Here is a 17524-nt window from a genome sequence, read left to right on the forward strand (position 1 = left end):
GGCAAATCGAAAAAAATAAAGCACCGCAATAAATCTTAGCAAATAAAACCTAATAAATAAAATCTAACAAATAAAGGTTAACAAATAGCGCCTTGTAAAACTCTAAGCTTCGAATAAAAATAAAGCGCAGCTCCATATTCCAATATCTTTATAAGTAATATAAAATGGATAAAGGAAAAAACGAAATTAGAAAAGAATTATTAAAAGCAAAAAAAAATGTAAGTTTAAGTGCCTTTAGTATTTTATTTTGTGAAATAGTTCAATATTGTTTATATAAAAGCAAAAAGGGATATAGAATAGAAGATTGTTTACATGAAATGGGAATACGTGTGGGTTATAAATTAAATGAGTATTTATGTTATCGAAATAAAACAAAAAGAAGTATAAATATATTAAATATTTTAACATTTATTTCAAAACATTTATGGAAATATTTATTCGACTATTCTTCAGATTTACTTAAATCTCAAGATAGTATATATGAATATATGATATGTGATCAGAATATTTTATTAAATAAATTTATAACTGTGCCAAAGGATTATGGTAATATAAATTGCGCATCATTTGCTGCTGGAATTGTTGAAGGTTTTCTTTGCAGTTCAGAATTCCAAGCTGAAGTTACTGCACACACTGTAAATAAAAATGATAAAAGTGAAAATACAACTATTTTTATAAAATTTTATCCTGAAGTAATAGAACGTGAAAAAAATAATTAACATGCATGAAATATGCTGATGGCCATATATCAGCACCTTTTTTTGTAATACTATAGAACGAAGTAAAATAATATCTTATCAAAAATACAAATTTTTTAAATCAAATAATTTTTTTTTTAAATATATTTATGCACACTTATGGATTTGTAATATTTCACAAATTTTTTTGGATACACCTTATTTTAATATTATTTAAATTAAAAATATGTATGTTGAATTAAGAGAAAATAGGAGACAATAAAAATATAAATATATTTATAGCATCGTCTAATGTTGTTCTATTTGGAAAGTGAAGAACATACTTTGCCTATTTTTTTCAAAATGTTTGTCAATTTGTGTATAAGTTAAAAGAAATAAAAGGCAATATGATAAATCAAACGTACCATTTATATTTTACAACATGATCACAAATATAGCAACATATCTAGTTATTTTTCATGGCTTTATATTTATAATTTTATTTTAATTATTATTCTCATTTTTTTTATTAACAATTCATAATTTATTAACCGTTCATATAATATTAGCTTAATAGCACACTTGTTTATGCCAAAATACAAAATAAATAAAATAAGATTAAATTAAATTAAATGCGATTGAAAGATAGTATAATCCACCTATATCATCTCCCATATATATATATATACAACGTGAATTTTATAGTTTTTTTACAAATTTGTAGAATAATAAAAATATGTATTGATTTGTTTATTTTATATATACCAAAGTATATTAAACAAAAAGATTTGTTACACCTTTTCAAATATACCGAGTTTGTACCATTTTAATATTGGCGAAATGTTGCGTTTGTTTTTTATTCCTGATTATATTATTTTTTGTAAACAAATACAAATGCAGTTCCTCTGCTAATATTTCATAGTTCTGAATAGATAGCGCATATATGAGATATTAAAAACATATGAGTGAAAATATATGCAATACACACAACAATTAGGGTAATTTTGCATATTTGTGTAAAAAAATATAAACGAATACCATACTATGTAAAAAAAATGAATTTCACCTTATATAAACAAATAGGATTTATTTAAAAAAAAAAATCAAACACAACTTTTAATATATATATATTATTTATCTAATAAGAATGTCATATTTCTCATAATTTGTATATAATACAGAGATAATTGTGGATCGACTGGAAATAATGATATATAAATTAATGTAAACAAGAATAAAAAGGAATGGAAAAAAAAATAAAAACAATTGATAAAGTTAGATTTCTATAAAATTAATATTTATAGTTTTTCAAAAAAGTTATATATTTTTTATAATTTTAATATTTCCCAAATATGTGTAAATAAATTAAATATAAAAATAAAAAATACATAATTATTAACTATTTAATTTCTATTCGCATATGAGTGTTACTAGTGTGAGCTTTTGCTTAAAAAATTGTAAATTTTTAAATCTTAAATTATAAAAAGAAATTTAATTAAAAACAAAAAAGGTACATGAATATGCAATTGTATAACATATAGTCATAAATATCAACATTTAAGAATCAAGCCATAAGGTTGCCCCTAAAGTTGTAGGTATTTTATTGTAACTCTGGAATAGCTAAATATATGAATTGATTAATCATATATATTACAAACTGTACATAAACTTATACATACATTTGCACAACATTCAGAACGTCAGATCAGTTAATTATATTTACTACAAATAGTTCATTGAACAGTTCATAGATATTTAACCTGCACACGACATATATCAAAAATGAGTATACAGAAAACTGAGAATTTTTTTCTCCGAAAAAACTTTTATAGTGTATGGATTGAATATAATAAAAATGTAAATTATAAACCCTATTTTAAAAATAGTTTAGAATATATATTTAAACCTAAAAGTATTGCTATAATTGGGGCAACGGAAAGAAAAGGATCTGTTGGAAATTCACTTGTTAATAATTTAATAAAAGGAGAAAACAATTATAAACTACATTTTGTAAATATTAAAGGTAGTAAAATATACAATAGAGAAAGTTATAAATCGTTAAAAGATATTAAAGATGATTTTATTCATTTAGCTGTTGTAGCAGTTCCACGGGATTATGTCCTTAAAACAATGGAAGAATTAAAATACAAAAATGTTCGAGGTGTTATTATTATAACTGCTGGGTTTAAAGAAACAGGTGAAGATGGTTTAAAATTAGAAAAAAAAATAATAGATATAGCTAAAAATAATAATATAAGAATTATCGGACCTAATTGTTTAGGGATTATACATTCTTATCATAATATGAATGCATCTTTTGCAGATAGTGAAATATTAAAAGGACATTTTTCTTTAATTTCTCAAAGCGGAGCAATATGTTCAGCAGCTTTAGATTTATCATTGCAACATAATATTGGTTTTTCCCATTTTATATCAGTTGGATCTATGTGTGATGTTCAATTTTATGAATTAATTGAATATTTGTTTTATGATGATAATACTAAATATATTTTATTATATGTTGAGTCTATTGGAGATATGAATAGATTTATGGAAACATGTAAAAGGATATGTTTATATAAGCCTATAATTGTGTTAAAAAGTGGTAAAACTGCAAAAGCAGCTGAAGCTGCTATTTCGCATACGGGCTCTATGGTTGGTAATTATGAAATATTTTATGCATCTATGAAAAAATTAGGAGTTTTAGTTGCTGAAAATTTTGAAGAATTATTTAATATATGTAAAATTTTAAATTTGACTAAATATCCAGAAACTAATGAAATATGTGTAGTTACAAATGCAGGGGGCCCAGGAGTATTGTTAGTAGACTGTATAGTAAAAAATGATGGATCATTAACTAATTTAAATAATAAATTAAAATCAAAATTAGATAAATTTTTACCAAATTCATGGAGTAAAGCTAATCCAATCGATATTCTTGGGGATGCATCCCCTGAATTATATAAAAAAACTATTGAAACGTTAGCTTTAGATGAACAATACAAAAATATAGTTGTTTTATTGTCACCTCAAAGTGTAACTGATCCTTTAAAAACTGCTCAAGAAATAATAAATCTTAAAAATCATTTATCATCAAAAAATAAATTAATATTGTGTAATTATTTAGGAGGTGCATCTTTAGAAAAATCTTCAAATATATTGAATAAAAATAATATTCCAACATTCGTTCACCCTGAGCATTCTGTACAAAATTTACTAAAATTATATCAAAATATTAAACATATACAAGGATTATATCAAGAAATACCCAACTTTTTAGCAACTGATGAAGAAAATTATTATATAAATAATCTAATACGAAAAAATTATAATTTTAATTCTGATAATACTGGAAAAAGTTTTGTTAAAAATATTCGAAAAGATAAAGCAGTGGAAATAATTAAAAAAGCATTTGAAAATAAAAATTATATATTAAATGAATATGATTCAAAACGAATTTTAGAGACATATGACATACCTGTTGTTAACACAAAAATATATAAAACATTGTTAGATGTAGAAAATGCTGATAATATAAATTACCCTTGTGCTATGAAAATATATTCAGATACAATTACACATAAAAAGGATATAGGGGGAGTTATATTAAATATTAATTCCAAAGAAGAATTAATAAATGCTTATAAAAAAATATATGAAAATGTACAAAAACATAAACAAGAAAAAGGATTTCAAGGTGTTACTATACAAAATATGATTGACATAAATGATGGAATAGAATTAATATTAGGATATTATTATGATAAATGTTTTGGTCCTGTACTTTTATTTGGATCAGGAGGTTCATATGTTGAAATATTTAAAGATGCAGTTTTGTTAATTCCCCCAGCTACATATTCATATACACATCATACAATTAAACAAACAAAAATATATAATGCATTATTGGGTAATTCATCAAGATTTAAGAAATGTGATATTTCTAAACTTATAACAACAATTATGAATTTCTCTGAATTAGTTTCAGATTTATTACCATATATTAATGAATCAGATATAAATCCTTTATTTGCATCTGGAAATAAAATGATTGCATTAGATGCGAGATTTACTTTAAGAAAATCTATAAATTTTGATTCAAAAAATGAATTATATGATAAAATTGGAAAAAAATATCCTATTGATCTTGTTATGATTCATAATGAAAATCCAAACTTAGACAATTTTTCTAATTATATTACTAGGCCTATACATGAATATGATTTTAAATTAATTCGTAAATTTATTAAAAATAATTTAGAAGAATTAAATAAAAATACCTTTTTCTTTGTAAATAAAGATCATGTAGTATCCGATATGTTTTCATATCAACTATGTAATTGCAATTATGAATTATATAATGTTATATTAAATATTAAAAATAATAATATTAATGGATTAGTAAAAATCGAAAAAAAAAATGATTTACATTGTTATATATATGCTAAAGATAAGTCTACCTTTTCTATTTTAATTGATCAAATTAATACAATTTCAAAAAAAAATCCAAATTCAAATAGTAGCTTTATATATATTAAAAAAAATTCAAATTATATAGATAACTTGAAAAATGCTGGATATTCTTTAAATCACGAACAAGATGATGTTGCATGTTATATAAAGACAATTTAATTCTTTGAAAAATTTTCAACAAAAATATAATTTTACTAGTTTTTATATTTATTTTTAATGTTTTTGAATTGTTTTTTTCATGGCTTGTTTAAATATAGTCAAAGTGCATTTACACATGTATGTAACCATTTTATTTTCGCTTTAAGTTTATTTTTATTTATACAAAAAAAAAAAAAGAGACAAATGAGCAAATAACGATAATACCATAACTTAATAGTGATATGTTTAGATTAACATTTTAGGGATTGATTTTCGTAAATTATATTAACTTGATTTTGCCCAAATTTTTTTTTGAGGAGGCTTATTTTGAATTTAACACTAACAATTAAATTGTCATAAATATAATCATTAGTGGAATAAAAATCATTTTTGTTAAGATATAAAAAAATTTTATTATTTTTATTATTTTTTAAATAAGATGTGCTAGCATATTTGACAATTTCAAGATCTTGAAAATTTAAATCTGAATAAGAAGATGGTAATAATGTTAAAGGTTCATAATTTAATAAATCTGAAAATATTTCTTTTAATTTTTCTTTTTTTTCAATTATATCTTTATTATATAAAAAACAATTATATAAAATTTTTATGTCATTCGTACTGGCACTTTTGTAGACATTTTCAAGTGCTGAAAATATTTTTATAATATTATTTTCATATTCTTTGGTTTTCATTTTATTTGATTTTTTTTTATTTATATCTAAAATAGTGTATGAATATAAAATTTTTACTAAATTTGATATATCATATAAATCTATATATTCATTTATACATATACCTATTAAATAGGCCAAAACATTGCTATTATTATCATAGTTTAATAATGTTAAAAGAAGTATATGAAAAGGTAAATAATTCAATATATAATTATTACAATGTTTTCTAATCGTATTTTCTGAACTAAAAAAATTGATATATATTTTCTCATATGCAGCATTCATTATTTTGTTGTCAAGATTTCCTACATAATTTTCGATATTTATTATGATCAATTCAGACAATTTTTGATGGCGAAATTTAGATGATAGCATTGCGAGTAAAATGTATGAAATATTATTTTGTGATATTAATTTTATGTTATCTATTTTTTTTTCAAATTGCGAATGTAAATATGTAGACTGATTTATATTTAACCTTTTATATGCACTAAAAAATTTTATAAAATCTTTTAAATTACAACATATATTATTACTTTCTAAATGTTTTATTTTTTTGTTAACTATTTCAATAAAAGTATTAATATTTTCACATTCATTTAATCTGCTTATTCCTTCAAAAATTGTAAAAAGGTCTTTCTGATAATATTCTGAATTCACAATTAATCTGTTCAGAATATTATTGGTAGTATAATTGTCAACATATAAGTAAGATATGTTTTTAACAATTGAAACAAGCTCATTTTTATATTCATTTATATTATCATTTAATTGAGATAGTAATGGTATTTTAACTACTGGATGATGCAAATTTAGTTGTTTATAAATATTTATCATATTTTTTGTTCTTATACATGATTTTAAACTAACTAAATCTTCTATTCTATTACATACAATTCCTAATAATGTTTCATCAGAATATTTTAATTTTACATAATTTTCCAATATTTTTATTAATTGTGGACAAAAAAAATCATCACTAAAATCGTATATGTGATCAGTAATGCATTTTATTAATTCAGTGTCACACCTTTTCTCTTTACACAATTCATCTAACAAATTGATTATTTCATCAGGTTTTTTATTTCCTATATTTAGTAAATTATCATATTGATTATATATATAATTTTGTTTGTTGTATGATCCAAAGTTTTTAAATTTTCCGAATTTTGATTTTCTTATTTTTATAAAATTTCCTACATTTTTCGAAAAAAACGCCATGGTCCTCAAAAAAGAGTAAGGCGAAGGTGAGGCCAAATAAAATATGCATTCATAGGGGGGGGCACATAAATACGTTAGTTTGTAAATTTTATAAATCTAAGAATATCTTAACTAAGCATAAAAAAATAATTATACAATATATATAACATATATAGATATTTTTTCGATTTACAAATTTGTATGTGCTAGCTTTTTCACATAAATAGCTATTTTTTTTTTTTTTTTTTTTCTCGTGTTATTCTTTATTTTTCAAAAATAAAAAAAGGCCTATGTCATTTTTGGAAATACACAAATTATGCTAATTATCATTTACTTTTTCATAATTACAAATAAATGGTGTAGCTTTAAAAAGTGGGTAATTTAAGGAAGTCTCAAATATTTATTGCATAGTGTTCTATATAGCTGTTTTTTTTTTTTTTTCATTTATAATATGACTGTGTAAAGTTTTTTTATGTCCTGTACATAATTATTTAAAAAAAATTCAAAACAAATAAAAATATATTACGATAAATGGAAAATATTTTTCTGTTTTTTGATCTTGGTTAGAATTGAATTTAAAGTTTAGAACTTTATAATATGCAAATTAACAGAAATATACAATTGGCAAAAAATGAAATACAGTAGGATGAAATATGAATGGTGAAAAATGTATACATACTCATGTATATGCTTAAAACAATATAATACATAATATATCTTAAGTAATTTTATACAAGAATGAATAAAACAGGGAAAAAAAAAAAAATATATAGTTATGAGGTATAACAGTGTAACATATATTTTCTTTTGAAAACAAAAAATATAAAACAAAAAATTGGCATATATAAGCATACACCTCGATACTTTTACTGTATATGGATTAATATACAAAATAGTAAAGTGTGTATAAATTAAACAAATGGGTGTAAATACAAACTTATAATTATAATTATAACACTAAAAAATGATAACAGTCTCATAAAATGTGCTACATTATTAGTAGTTAACGCCCTAAAAATGAGTATATGTGTGTTTGATACTAATTGATTATATGTCGAATTGTGGCTTAAAAAGTTACGAATAAAAATTTGAGTAAAACAATAATGAATATACAATTATATTAAGGCGTATATTAATTGGGTAAAATGACATTGCTATTTATATAAATAATATAATCAAACCATGTGCCCAAAGTAAATAATATACTCCCTTCAATATATAAATAACATGCGTAATTGTAAAACTGGGGATAAAAAAATAAAAAACTTGCAATGGTAAATAATACTGATCCTAATAAATTTACTATATATACAAATAAAACTTTCCAATCAATACTTTTTATTTGTCTATAATCTATTCCATATATAAAACACAAAGCTCCAATAAGAAAAGAACTACTTCCAAAAATAAATAACTTTACTGATAAACTATCATCTTTGAAACAGCAATATATTGACCCTATTGCAAATATTAAGCATCCCAATGTATAATTTATATATCCATAAAATTCCTTTTTATTATTTGCGCCAATTGTATATGCACCGATTATATTGCTATATAAGCACATTGATGATGCTATTGCAAAAATAATACATCCTGAAATATATAATAAATTAAAAATAAAAAATGTACTACCAATTATAAATAAAACCATACTAATAAAATTTGTATGATAACACAACGGACAATTAATGAAGTCCATCAAACATATTTCCCGTGAAACATTCAAATTGTCATTTTCTGTTTTCATATTTTCTTCATAGTATATTTGATTATATATATATAATATTTTTTTTCAATTTTTTTTATGAGTATTTCCTTTTGATTTTGAAATTCTTTTAATAATCTAACACTTTCTATATATGCTTACTCAATACAAATTTATAATACTATTACAATTTTCAAAATAAAATAATACCAATACAATTTCGTGTGTTATTTAAGCATTTGAATGTGTTTTTTGTTTAATTTATTTTACCTTTTAAATATATGATTTGCTGTTTTTGCTCTCATCTTATTTGGTGTATTGAATTACAATAATTTATTTTTATTTTTTGAAGCTCTATATATTTTGACTAAATACGCAATTATATTAATGCTGGCAAATGTTATTTAACATTGGTGTAATAATTAAAGCTTTATTCATTCTTTTATTTGTTTTTTTGGCAACAAATATTATTTTTGATTTGAAAACACTTTCTATATTAAATATAAAGAAATATAAATAAAAAAATATAAATAAAAAAAAATAAATTAAAAAAAAACATAACAAAAGTAGGTTTATTTTAAGGTGAAAATTGTGTAATTATTTATACTCTCTAAATATATTATATATACTATACACATGCTTATTGTGCTTAAGTTTTAACATAAGCTTTACATTAAATGCCATGTGTGTAAAAAAATAAAAATAGTGATTAAATTTAAAGCAAATATAGATAATTAAATAATAAGTCAACATAAATAAAACTATCACCAAACGTGCGCAGTGTTTTTTTAAAAAAAATATCATAATAATAAATAAAAAATAGTAAAATATGTATATAAAATAATAGTTTTAAGAGACAAATAATATATAAAGAAAAATATAAAGGAGTAATTATATTAACTATATTTTTGCAATTGTTTCTAATTCATGAAAATTATTTTACACCCCCTGAGATGAGATTAAAATTGCAGCACAATATTATTTTAGTATGTAGCCTATACTCCACATTTTTAAAATATTTTGAATAACAAAATTTACAATATATTAACAAATAATTTTTAATAACCATAATACACATATATTTATGTATATATAAATATATATTTATATAACATTAAATTATGATTATCATATGCGCAAATTGAACAGGGGAAATATAAACATCAATATACACAAATATGATTTCATAAAAAAAAACATATGGGTTTTTGTGGAATAACTATACTGAAGTTCCATAAATTTTATCTATTATTATTCTCAGAAAATATATATAAAAATATTTGTATAATTATGTTTGGTGTAAGTAAATATATGGTCATGTGCCAATATATAGGTTTTAAATATATATTATTATTATATATTTTAATAATTATATTGCTATAAATAGAAGCTCTTTGTTCTTATAATGTATTTGCTACATTTTTTTATGAACAAGATACATCAAATTGCTAGTATAAAAAACAAATAAAATATGCACATGCAATATATATTATGTGACCAGATTGACAAATATAACTTAAAAAAAAAGTGTTTCAAAAAATATATTCCCAGTCTAATAGTTGTAAAGCTGCCCCTAAGCTACTGATATATGTAGAATATTTAAAAAAGTATAATGTTTGCTCATTATGATACATAAACTTTATATAAGTTTTGAGTAATTCTATACACGTTGAATTTTCCAAAAAAAAACCTGAAAAAAATATATGTTTAACATTATATACATGGCTATGGATATACCCCATTTGTGTTGCATTATATATAGTCATAGATAATAAAGTTCTGCTCAAATCACATTCTATATTGCTATAATATTTTGTAGCATTTTTATTAGTATTGTTATTATGTAGAGGATCATCCATATTTTCGAGGTTTTTCTCTGATATAATATTTACTTTCTTGTTTTCAATATTATTATATTCCATTTGTACAGTTTTTCTATTTACATAATTTTCCTGCGCATACATATTTTTCATTTTTGAATTTTTTTTTTTTCTGACTTGTTCATAATATTTTTGAATTTTTTTTTTGTTTTTTAATAATTCACAATTAAGATCTTCATCGGACAACGAATAATAATTCTCTTTATAATTTTTCCTTATATATAACTCATGATCAGTTAAAGAGTTCCATTTTTCTCCTAATTGTTTTCTGGATTTTTTTTTAATATATTTTTTTATAGATGTTTCATCATCACTTAAATATTTTTGTTTGAAAAAATATTTGCATTTTGGGGTGTGATTATTTAAACATTTTTTATTAGCTATCCATTTTTCGTTATTATTGTAATTACTTTTTGTTAAGGTCGGAATAATATCAATATCATAATATGTATTCATCTCATCAGTGCTATACTCTTCACTAATATCATATTCGCTACTACTTGAAAATATATCCACCTCATTTTTTATCACATCACTAGTTTGTTTATTATGGTTGACAAATATGTCTTTTATATTATCAATATTTATAACTCCCCCAAAACATGATGCAGTTAGGTCGCTACTTAGACCGGCGTTACAATAAGAAGTACCGTAAATATCACCAACAGACATATCAAAGGTTTTATTTGTTCCTTTTTTAGCTATTTTAAATAATTTTTCCATGGAACACAATTTTCCAGTTATCAATAAAAAAAGAGATATAACTGATTTATACCCAATAAAACAATTACCGATTTGATAAATTTCATTTTTTTCATTAACAAGATGATAACTAATAGCTCGTTTCATGGTAACTATAATATATGGATATGCACACTTAATAGAGTCATTATTTTCAATATATGTTTTCTTTAAGTCCAATTGTTTGTTTTCTTCATTATTTCCTGTCTGTTCATATTTTTTTTCGAAATCACTTTTTTCCATTACAAAATGATATAAACTTTGTGGATATATATTTTTTAAAAACGTTATACAATTATTTATGCATGTTATTTCTTTGTGGAAATATATATTTTTCATAATTCCTCTCATTTTAATTAATTTTTTCATTATATAGTTGCTTCTTTTCCCTGTTAAATTTATTTGTGTCTTGTTAATTGCTCGTTCTGAATATTTTAATATAGCTTCATCAATATGTTTCACCTTAACAGTTAAGAAATAAAATGTTGCTATTTCTTCACCAACTTCATCCTCATTAATATTTAATTTTTTTTTGAGAAAATTATTATATATATGAAATTTTTCATCAATATTTTCACTATTACCATTAAAATGTTGGGTTAATTCGTTTAATGAAAATTCAGCATCCTTATTTTTCCTAAAATTTTTATTTAAGATCATTAATTGAACATTATTTTTTATTATATGTTGTATATTTAAAATATATTCTAATATGTCTTTTTTTTTGGTCATATAATTTTCACTTGGTAAGTTACTATCTGTTTCTTTTCCACTCTCACAAATTGGAGAAATGTAATTACAGTTTTGATTTATTTTATAATTATTATTATAACAAACAGGAAAACAATTATATATATTTCCTACTATGTTATTGTTTAGTTTATTTGAACACTTACTTTTTATTTTTTCATTAAGCACAACAATAATTATATGAACTCTATTAAAGGAGCATTCTACTCCTATTATATTCCCCATTCTAATATTCCATAGAAATATATTTTAACTAATTCAATATTATATCACAAGAATGGAATTTTATTTTACAAAATAATAAAGATATGCAATAGGTATATTATTATAACATCTTATTTTATAATCAATATTTTTATAATTACATAAAATGTGTATTTAAAGTTTGATTATGCTATAAATACGGGAATTATGAATGGAAATATGCATGGATATTTATATATATATGCATGCATTTTTTGTTTTTATTATCTTTATACACATGGAAATCACATAGAAATACTTTTATAGGGCTCACAAACGATCTTTTCAATATAAATTTGTTTAACACGCAAAGCTTTCGACAAAATATTTATAAACAAAAAAAAATAAATCAATAAAACTTATAAATCTTTAAACTTTTGTAATTTCCCCCCACAATTTGATTACCTCTTTACGTGTAAAAATATGGAGAGTAATTAATAAGTATAATGAAAATGGCGAGCTTATGAGGGGGAAACAAAAATGAAAAAACAAAATAAAAACACTTTATCATTTGATATTACAAATAATGTTAATTCATTATTATTATTTTTTTATAAAATATAAAGGGCAAAATAAGAAAAGAGAAGCAACGAATAATAAAACTAGCTTTGTATATATTTTTTGGTAAAAAATAAGTACTTATAACATTAACTGCATATATATAATTTGCTTATATTTTTGTAACATATATTTTTAAAATAAACAAATCACGGGATAAACAAAATAGTTTTTTTTATTTATAACTTTCTATATGTTAATTATTAAATCCTAAAATTAGAAAGCATGGTTTTTAAAGTTTTTATATTTGTCTTTCCCCATATATATGGTTATAATAATAATAATATGAAAATTAAATTACTTATTATGCATTACCACTTAACTACATAATATATTTTAACAAATACTGAGTTGTTATAAATTATATTATTCATATTTTTGGTATTTCTTCTTTCTATACCTTTTTAAATTTAACAATAATACTCCTTACAACAGTTAAAAATATAAATGCGTAAAATCTGATATTAAATTATTCATATATAAATCAATGCACATATGCACATAGTGTAAATTAATATTATATTTGGAACATAATACTCTCTTTTTTTTTTTTTTATTAGCTAGCTATTACGCAAAATAGCTAGAAAAAAAATATTATAATATTATTAGGTGCATTATTTTTATAATATTTGAAACCACCAAAAATACTTCAAAAATAGCAGTGCACTTTTCCATATAATATATTTCAACATATAATATTAGGAAATAATTATTTTATCTATGTTAATGCGCGTTGTATGTATATAACATATATATTAAATGGTGTATTCCTATTTTTTGTTTTTATAGTGTGTGATATATATGTACAATGAATTTATATATAATACATAGACATGCATGTGCATGCCGAATATATAAAATGTTATTTTTATTAAATATTATATTTATAAAAAAGCATAATTATTCTATCAAACATCGCTTTAAAAATTATTATTATTTAAATGACATATATATATATATGCATTCTACATGTATAACAATTTAGCGTTATATAGTTTTGATTTTAACAAAAAGGAAAATTAATATAATTTCAGGATAAACATACTTTTATATTTACCAATTTTTTCTATTATAAATTTTTATTTTTGAAAATATTTTAAACGTCAAATATAATTAAAAAATGCTAATTGTGAACAAATTAAGGATTAATTGTTTTAATTTGTTTTAAATTAAATATATATTCATATTGTATGTTTATATAACTTTCTTTATCTTTGGTTGTATAATGTTACAAGTTTTATAGACATATAAAGTGTGTATAGTTATGGATTGCATAAAAAATTATATTTTTTTTTTTTGATTTTTAAATACACAATAAACTAAAAAATGGAAAGTGTAGACACACAGGTAAAACGAATGAGTGAAACATTGACTTTATATAACATGGAAATAGATAATATCTGCATGTTTATAGATACAATATATATCGTTCTGAGTTAGATGTAAATAAATTTATAGTTATATAAATCATATTTTTACTTTTATTTTTTTATAGGTGCAAATGAATCCAACCCTTCAAAGATGTGCAGAAATAGACAAAATGCATAATTTATATAATACTCATTTAATAGAGCAAAGAGAAAGAATTGAAAATTTAAAAAAAAAATTAAATCTTTATAATAAAAATATAGAAGAACATGAAGGTGTTTTCAAGAATATTATAAAATACACAGATGGGGTTCTAAACAACATCGCGTAATATTATTAAATACCATATATTGTATTTTATTTTGTATGTTTATTCATTTTAAATATTCAAATAATTAAATTCACTTTTTTTTTAAATATATATATTTTTTTAGACGATTTTTAGGAAATATTAATTATTCGAAAAACTTTAGTATGATAACGGGGTGTGCAAAATACTATCTTATAGATGATAAGGTTATAGATCTTTATTTTTTACAATAACATAAAAATGCTTTCCTATTATATATATATTTTTTTTTTTTTTTTCGTGGCTTTATAATTCTACATATTTTTAACTACCCCATTTTATAGGAGCTTAATTTAATTGGGAATTTCAACACAACTAATCATGAATGTAAAAGATGCAAATGTTTAAAAATTCAATCCCAAAAATCGATTAGTAATAAATGTCAAAATACAATTGTATATAATAAAACTAGCTTTTATGTTGAAGATAATAAAAAAAAAAAAAAAAAAAAACACACAAAAAAAAGCACAAAAAAAAAAAACCTTTACAAAAATCAAAATGTATATAATCTTAATAATCCATATGACACTGTTGAAGTTAAAGAGTTATATGATATTTATCGAAAACAAAGTTTATTATCAATTGACAATTATTATATGAATTAGGATTTAATAATGATATTGTAAAAGTATAAAATGAAATAAAGAAAATTCATGGATTTGTTTATCTCGTTATTTTCTACTTTTATATTATATATCCACATGTGTATACTTTAAAAATTTTACACTTTCTGAATGAGTTACAAAATAAATGACAGAATATGTTTAGAGTTTCCTTTTATCAATGCTAAATAAATTACCAAAGATATCATAACATATTTATTTTGTAAATATAACATATATGCATGCAATATTCATTTTCACTTGCTTAAGTTGCTTCAAAATATGTTTTGCTTTTTTTTCTAAGTTTTAATTTTTAAATTTTTAATTTCATCAATTGATTTATCGTTTTTCGTTGCCTTTTGATGTTCTAACACATAATGCACTTTTTTACAATAACATAAAACTAGGTATTATTTTGTATGTTATAGAATTGTCGTTTTAAAGAATTTTTAATCATATATACATAGTTAACATATTTTTATATTAATATGTGAATATATAAAGCATTACATGCCGAATTATATAAAACTTGGAAATATATTAAATAGGAACAAATAGGAACAAAACTAAGTGCGCATACTTTAGTATGTGAATATTATAAGAGTATATATATATTTATGTATTATATTTGGTAATTTTATTTTCGAATTTTCTTAGCATTTTTTAAATTGCATATAAATTTAATAATTTTCGAATTTTATATTCTCATTAAAATTATATGTATAATAAAAAAAATAATTTTTTACATATTTATTTTTCATTTCCTATCTTTTTTCATCGCTTCTGCATTTTTACAAATAATGTCACTATATCATTTTAATATATACATACATTATTTATATGTTTTTTTTTTTTTAAAGGCAATTATGTGTAATAAGCTTATATATATATAATGCATTTGTGTATATAAAGTTATTATTATTTTTTTTGTTGTTTTGAATATTAAGATCCGAATTTATTATGTATTCATCAAGTGTGTAAACATAGATATAATAGAAGCGAATGTTTATATATGTATATTATATATAAAATAAAAACAACTTTAACATTTTGAAATAAAAAATAATTTTTGTTAAAATTATAACTTATTTTAAAATGTTCGTCGATAATGTATATTAGAATGGCGCTCCATTTTTTTTTTATTTTATGATTTATAATATCCACTAAATATATGTATGTGCTACATATCAAAGGGGAATGAATGCTAATTCATGATTTTCAAGTTTAAAGAAAATATCATATCATATACATTTCATGAGTTTTACTTAGCTTATTTTTTTTATCATAAATAATTGTCCAAAAAAATAAACACAAAAAATTATAAAATGATAAATATAATAAAATAAATAATCTAGAGACAATTAAGAACATTTGTTTCATTTTTTTTTTCATCTTATATATAATCTTAAAAGGTTATGCAAATTATGTTTATGGTTATAAAAGAGCTTTCTTATAAATACATTTTATCCTTTTAAAAATATGATATATTTAGTTTAGCACATTTTTAATGTGCCAACATAAACTAATATATGTGTATGCATATATTAACTAAAGGGCTGTGTGTTTTTTTTTTTTTTTGTTTTCTTTTTATTCATAGTAAATCATATTTTCATATACTATTTTGCAATGTTTAGTAAGAACTCTGTATATATTTCGATAATATTTATAGTTTATTTGCATTTTTTTTAATATACATAAAATAGCTCATTTTAATTAATATCTTTATATATATGATCTTTATTTTTGTACATAACTATATGTGCAAATAAGAAAAATAAATAAATATACATTGTGTATATATAATGTTGATACGTATTACTAAATAATAAATAGCACATAAATAAGCTCTTATATATATAGTTGGTCTTTTGTGCTACTTTTGTAAAATAAAAAAAAAATAAAATAAACAAATTATGTATGTATTTTTGTTATGCCACTCATATAATAATTGATATATTTATACTAGAAAAAAAAAATATCATAAAAGCAAAACTATAACATTTTATCTTTTTTTTTTACACATATATAATATATATATGCATAATTTTTTTAAAACTCTTTTATAGCTTAAATTTTGAAATAAAATATTATGTTACTATTTAAATGCCATTGTTAAGTTAGTTAAAATATATATATTTATTTATATCATTACTTGATTTA

The 17524-nt window shown here is 21.1% G+C and overlaps 6 protein-coding genes across 6 annotated transcripts; 3 read left to right on the plus strand and 3 right to left on the minus strand.

The window, feature by feature from the left end:
• Positions 1–164: 164 nt before the first annotated feature.
• Positions 165–719, plus strand: PBANKA_0611000 (trafficking protein particle complex subunit 5, putative; the record flags this gene model as incomplete). The annotated part of the gene is made up of 1 exon (XM_034563745.1): positions 165–719. The coding sequence occupies one exon, from the start codon at positions 165–167 to the stop codon at positions 717–719; it is 555 nt and encodes a 184-aa protein (XP_034420610.1).
• A 1740-nt stretch (positions 720–2459) lies between these two features.
• Positions 2460–5309, plus strand: PBANKA_0611100 (succinyl-CoA ligase, putative; the record flags this gene model as incomplete). Its single annotated transcript, XM_034563746.1, has 1 exon — positions 2460–5309. The coding sequence occupies one exon, from the start codon at positions 2460–2462 to the stop codon at positions 5307–5309; it is 2850 nt and encodes a 949-aa protein (XP_034420611.1).
• A 230-nt stretch (positions 5310–5539) lies between these two features.
• On the minus strand, positions 5540–7186 carry PBANKA_0611200 (conserved protein, unknown function; the record flags this gene model as incomplete). Its single annotated transcript, XM_034563747.1, has 1 exon — positions 5540–7186. One exon carries the CDS (start codon positions 7184–7186, stop codon positions 5540–5542), a length of 1647 nt encoding a protein of 548 aa, XP_034420612.1.
• Positions 7187–8297: 1111 nt separating this feature from the next.
• On the minus strand, positions 8298–8915 carry PBANKA_0611300 (conserved Plasmodium protein, unknown function; the record flags this gene model as incomplete). The annotated part of the gene is made up of 1 exon (XM_034563748.1): positions 8298–8915. One exon carries the CDS (start codon positions 8913–8915, stop codon positions 8298–8300), a length of 618 nt encoding a protein of 205 aa, XP_034420613.1.
• A 1490-nt stretch (positions 8916–10405) lies between these two features.
• PBANKA_0611400 (pantothenate kinase 2, putative) lies at positions 10406–12469 on the minus strand (the record flags this gene model as incomplete). Its single annotated transcript, XM_034563749.1, has 1 exon — positions 10406–12469. One exon carries the CDS (start codon positions 12467–12469, stop codon positions 10406–10408), a length of 2064 nt encoding a protein of 687 aa, XP_034420614.1.
• Positions 12470–14371: 1902 nt separating this feature from the next.
• PBANKA_0611500 (conserved Plasmodium protein, unknown function) lies at positions 14372–15367 on the plus strand (the record flags this gene model as incomplete). The annotated part of the gene is made up of 4 exons (XM_034563750.1): positions 14372–14392; positions 14541–14740; positions 14848–14929; positions 15047–15367. The coding sequence occupies 4 exons, from the start codon at positions 14372–14374 to the stop codon at positions 15365–15367; spliced, it is 624 nt and encodes a 207-aa protein (XP_034420615.1).
• Positions 15368–17524: the final 2157 nt, after the last annotated feature.

This window comes from Plasmodium berghei, assembly GCF_900002375.2.
Source record: "Plasmodium berghei ANKA genome assembly, chromosome: 6".
Taxonomy (NCBI): domain Eukaryota; phylum Apicomplexa; class Aconoidasida; order Haemosporida; family Plasmodiidae; genus Plasmodium; species Plasmodium berghei.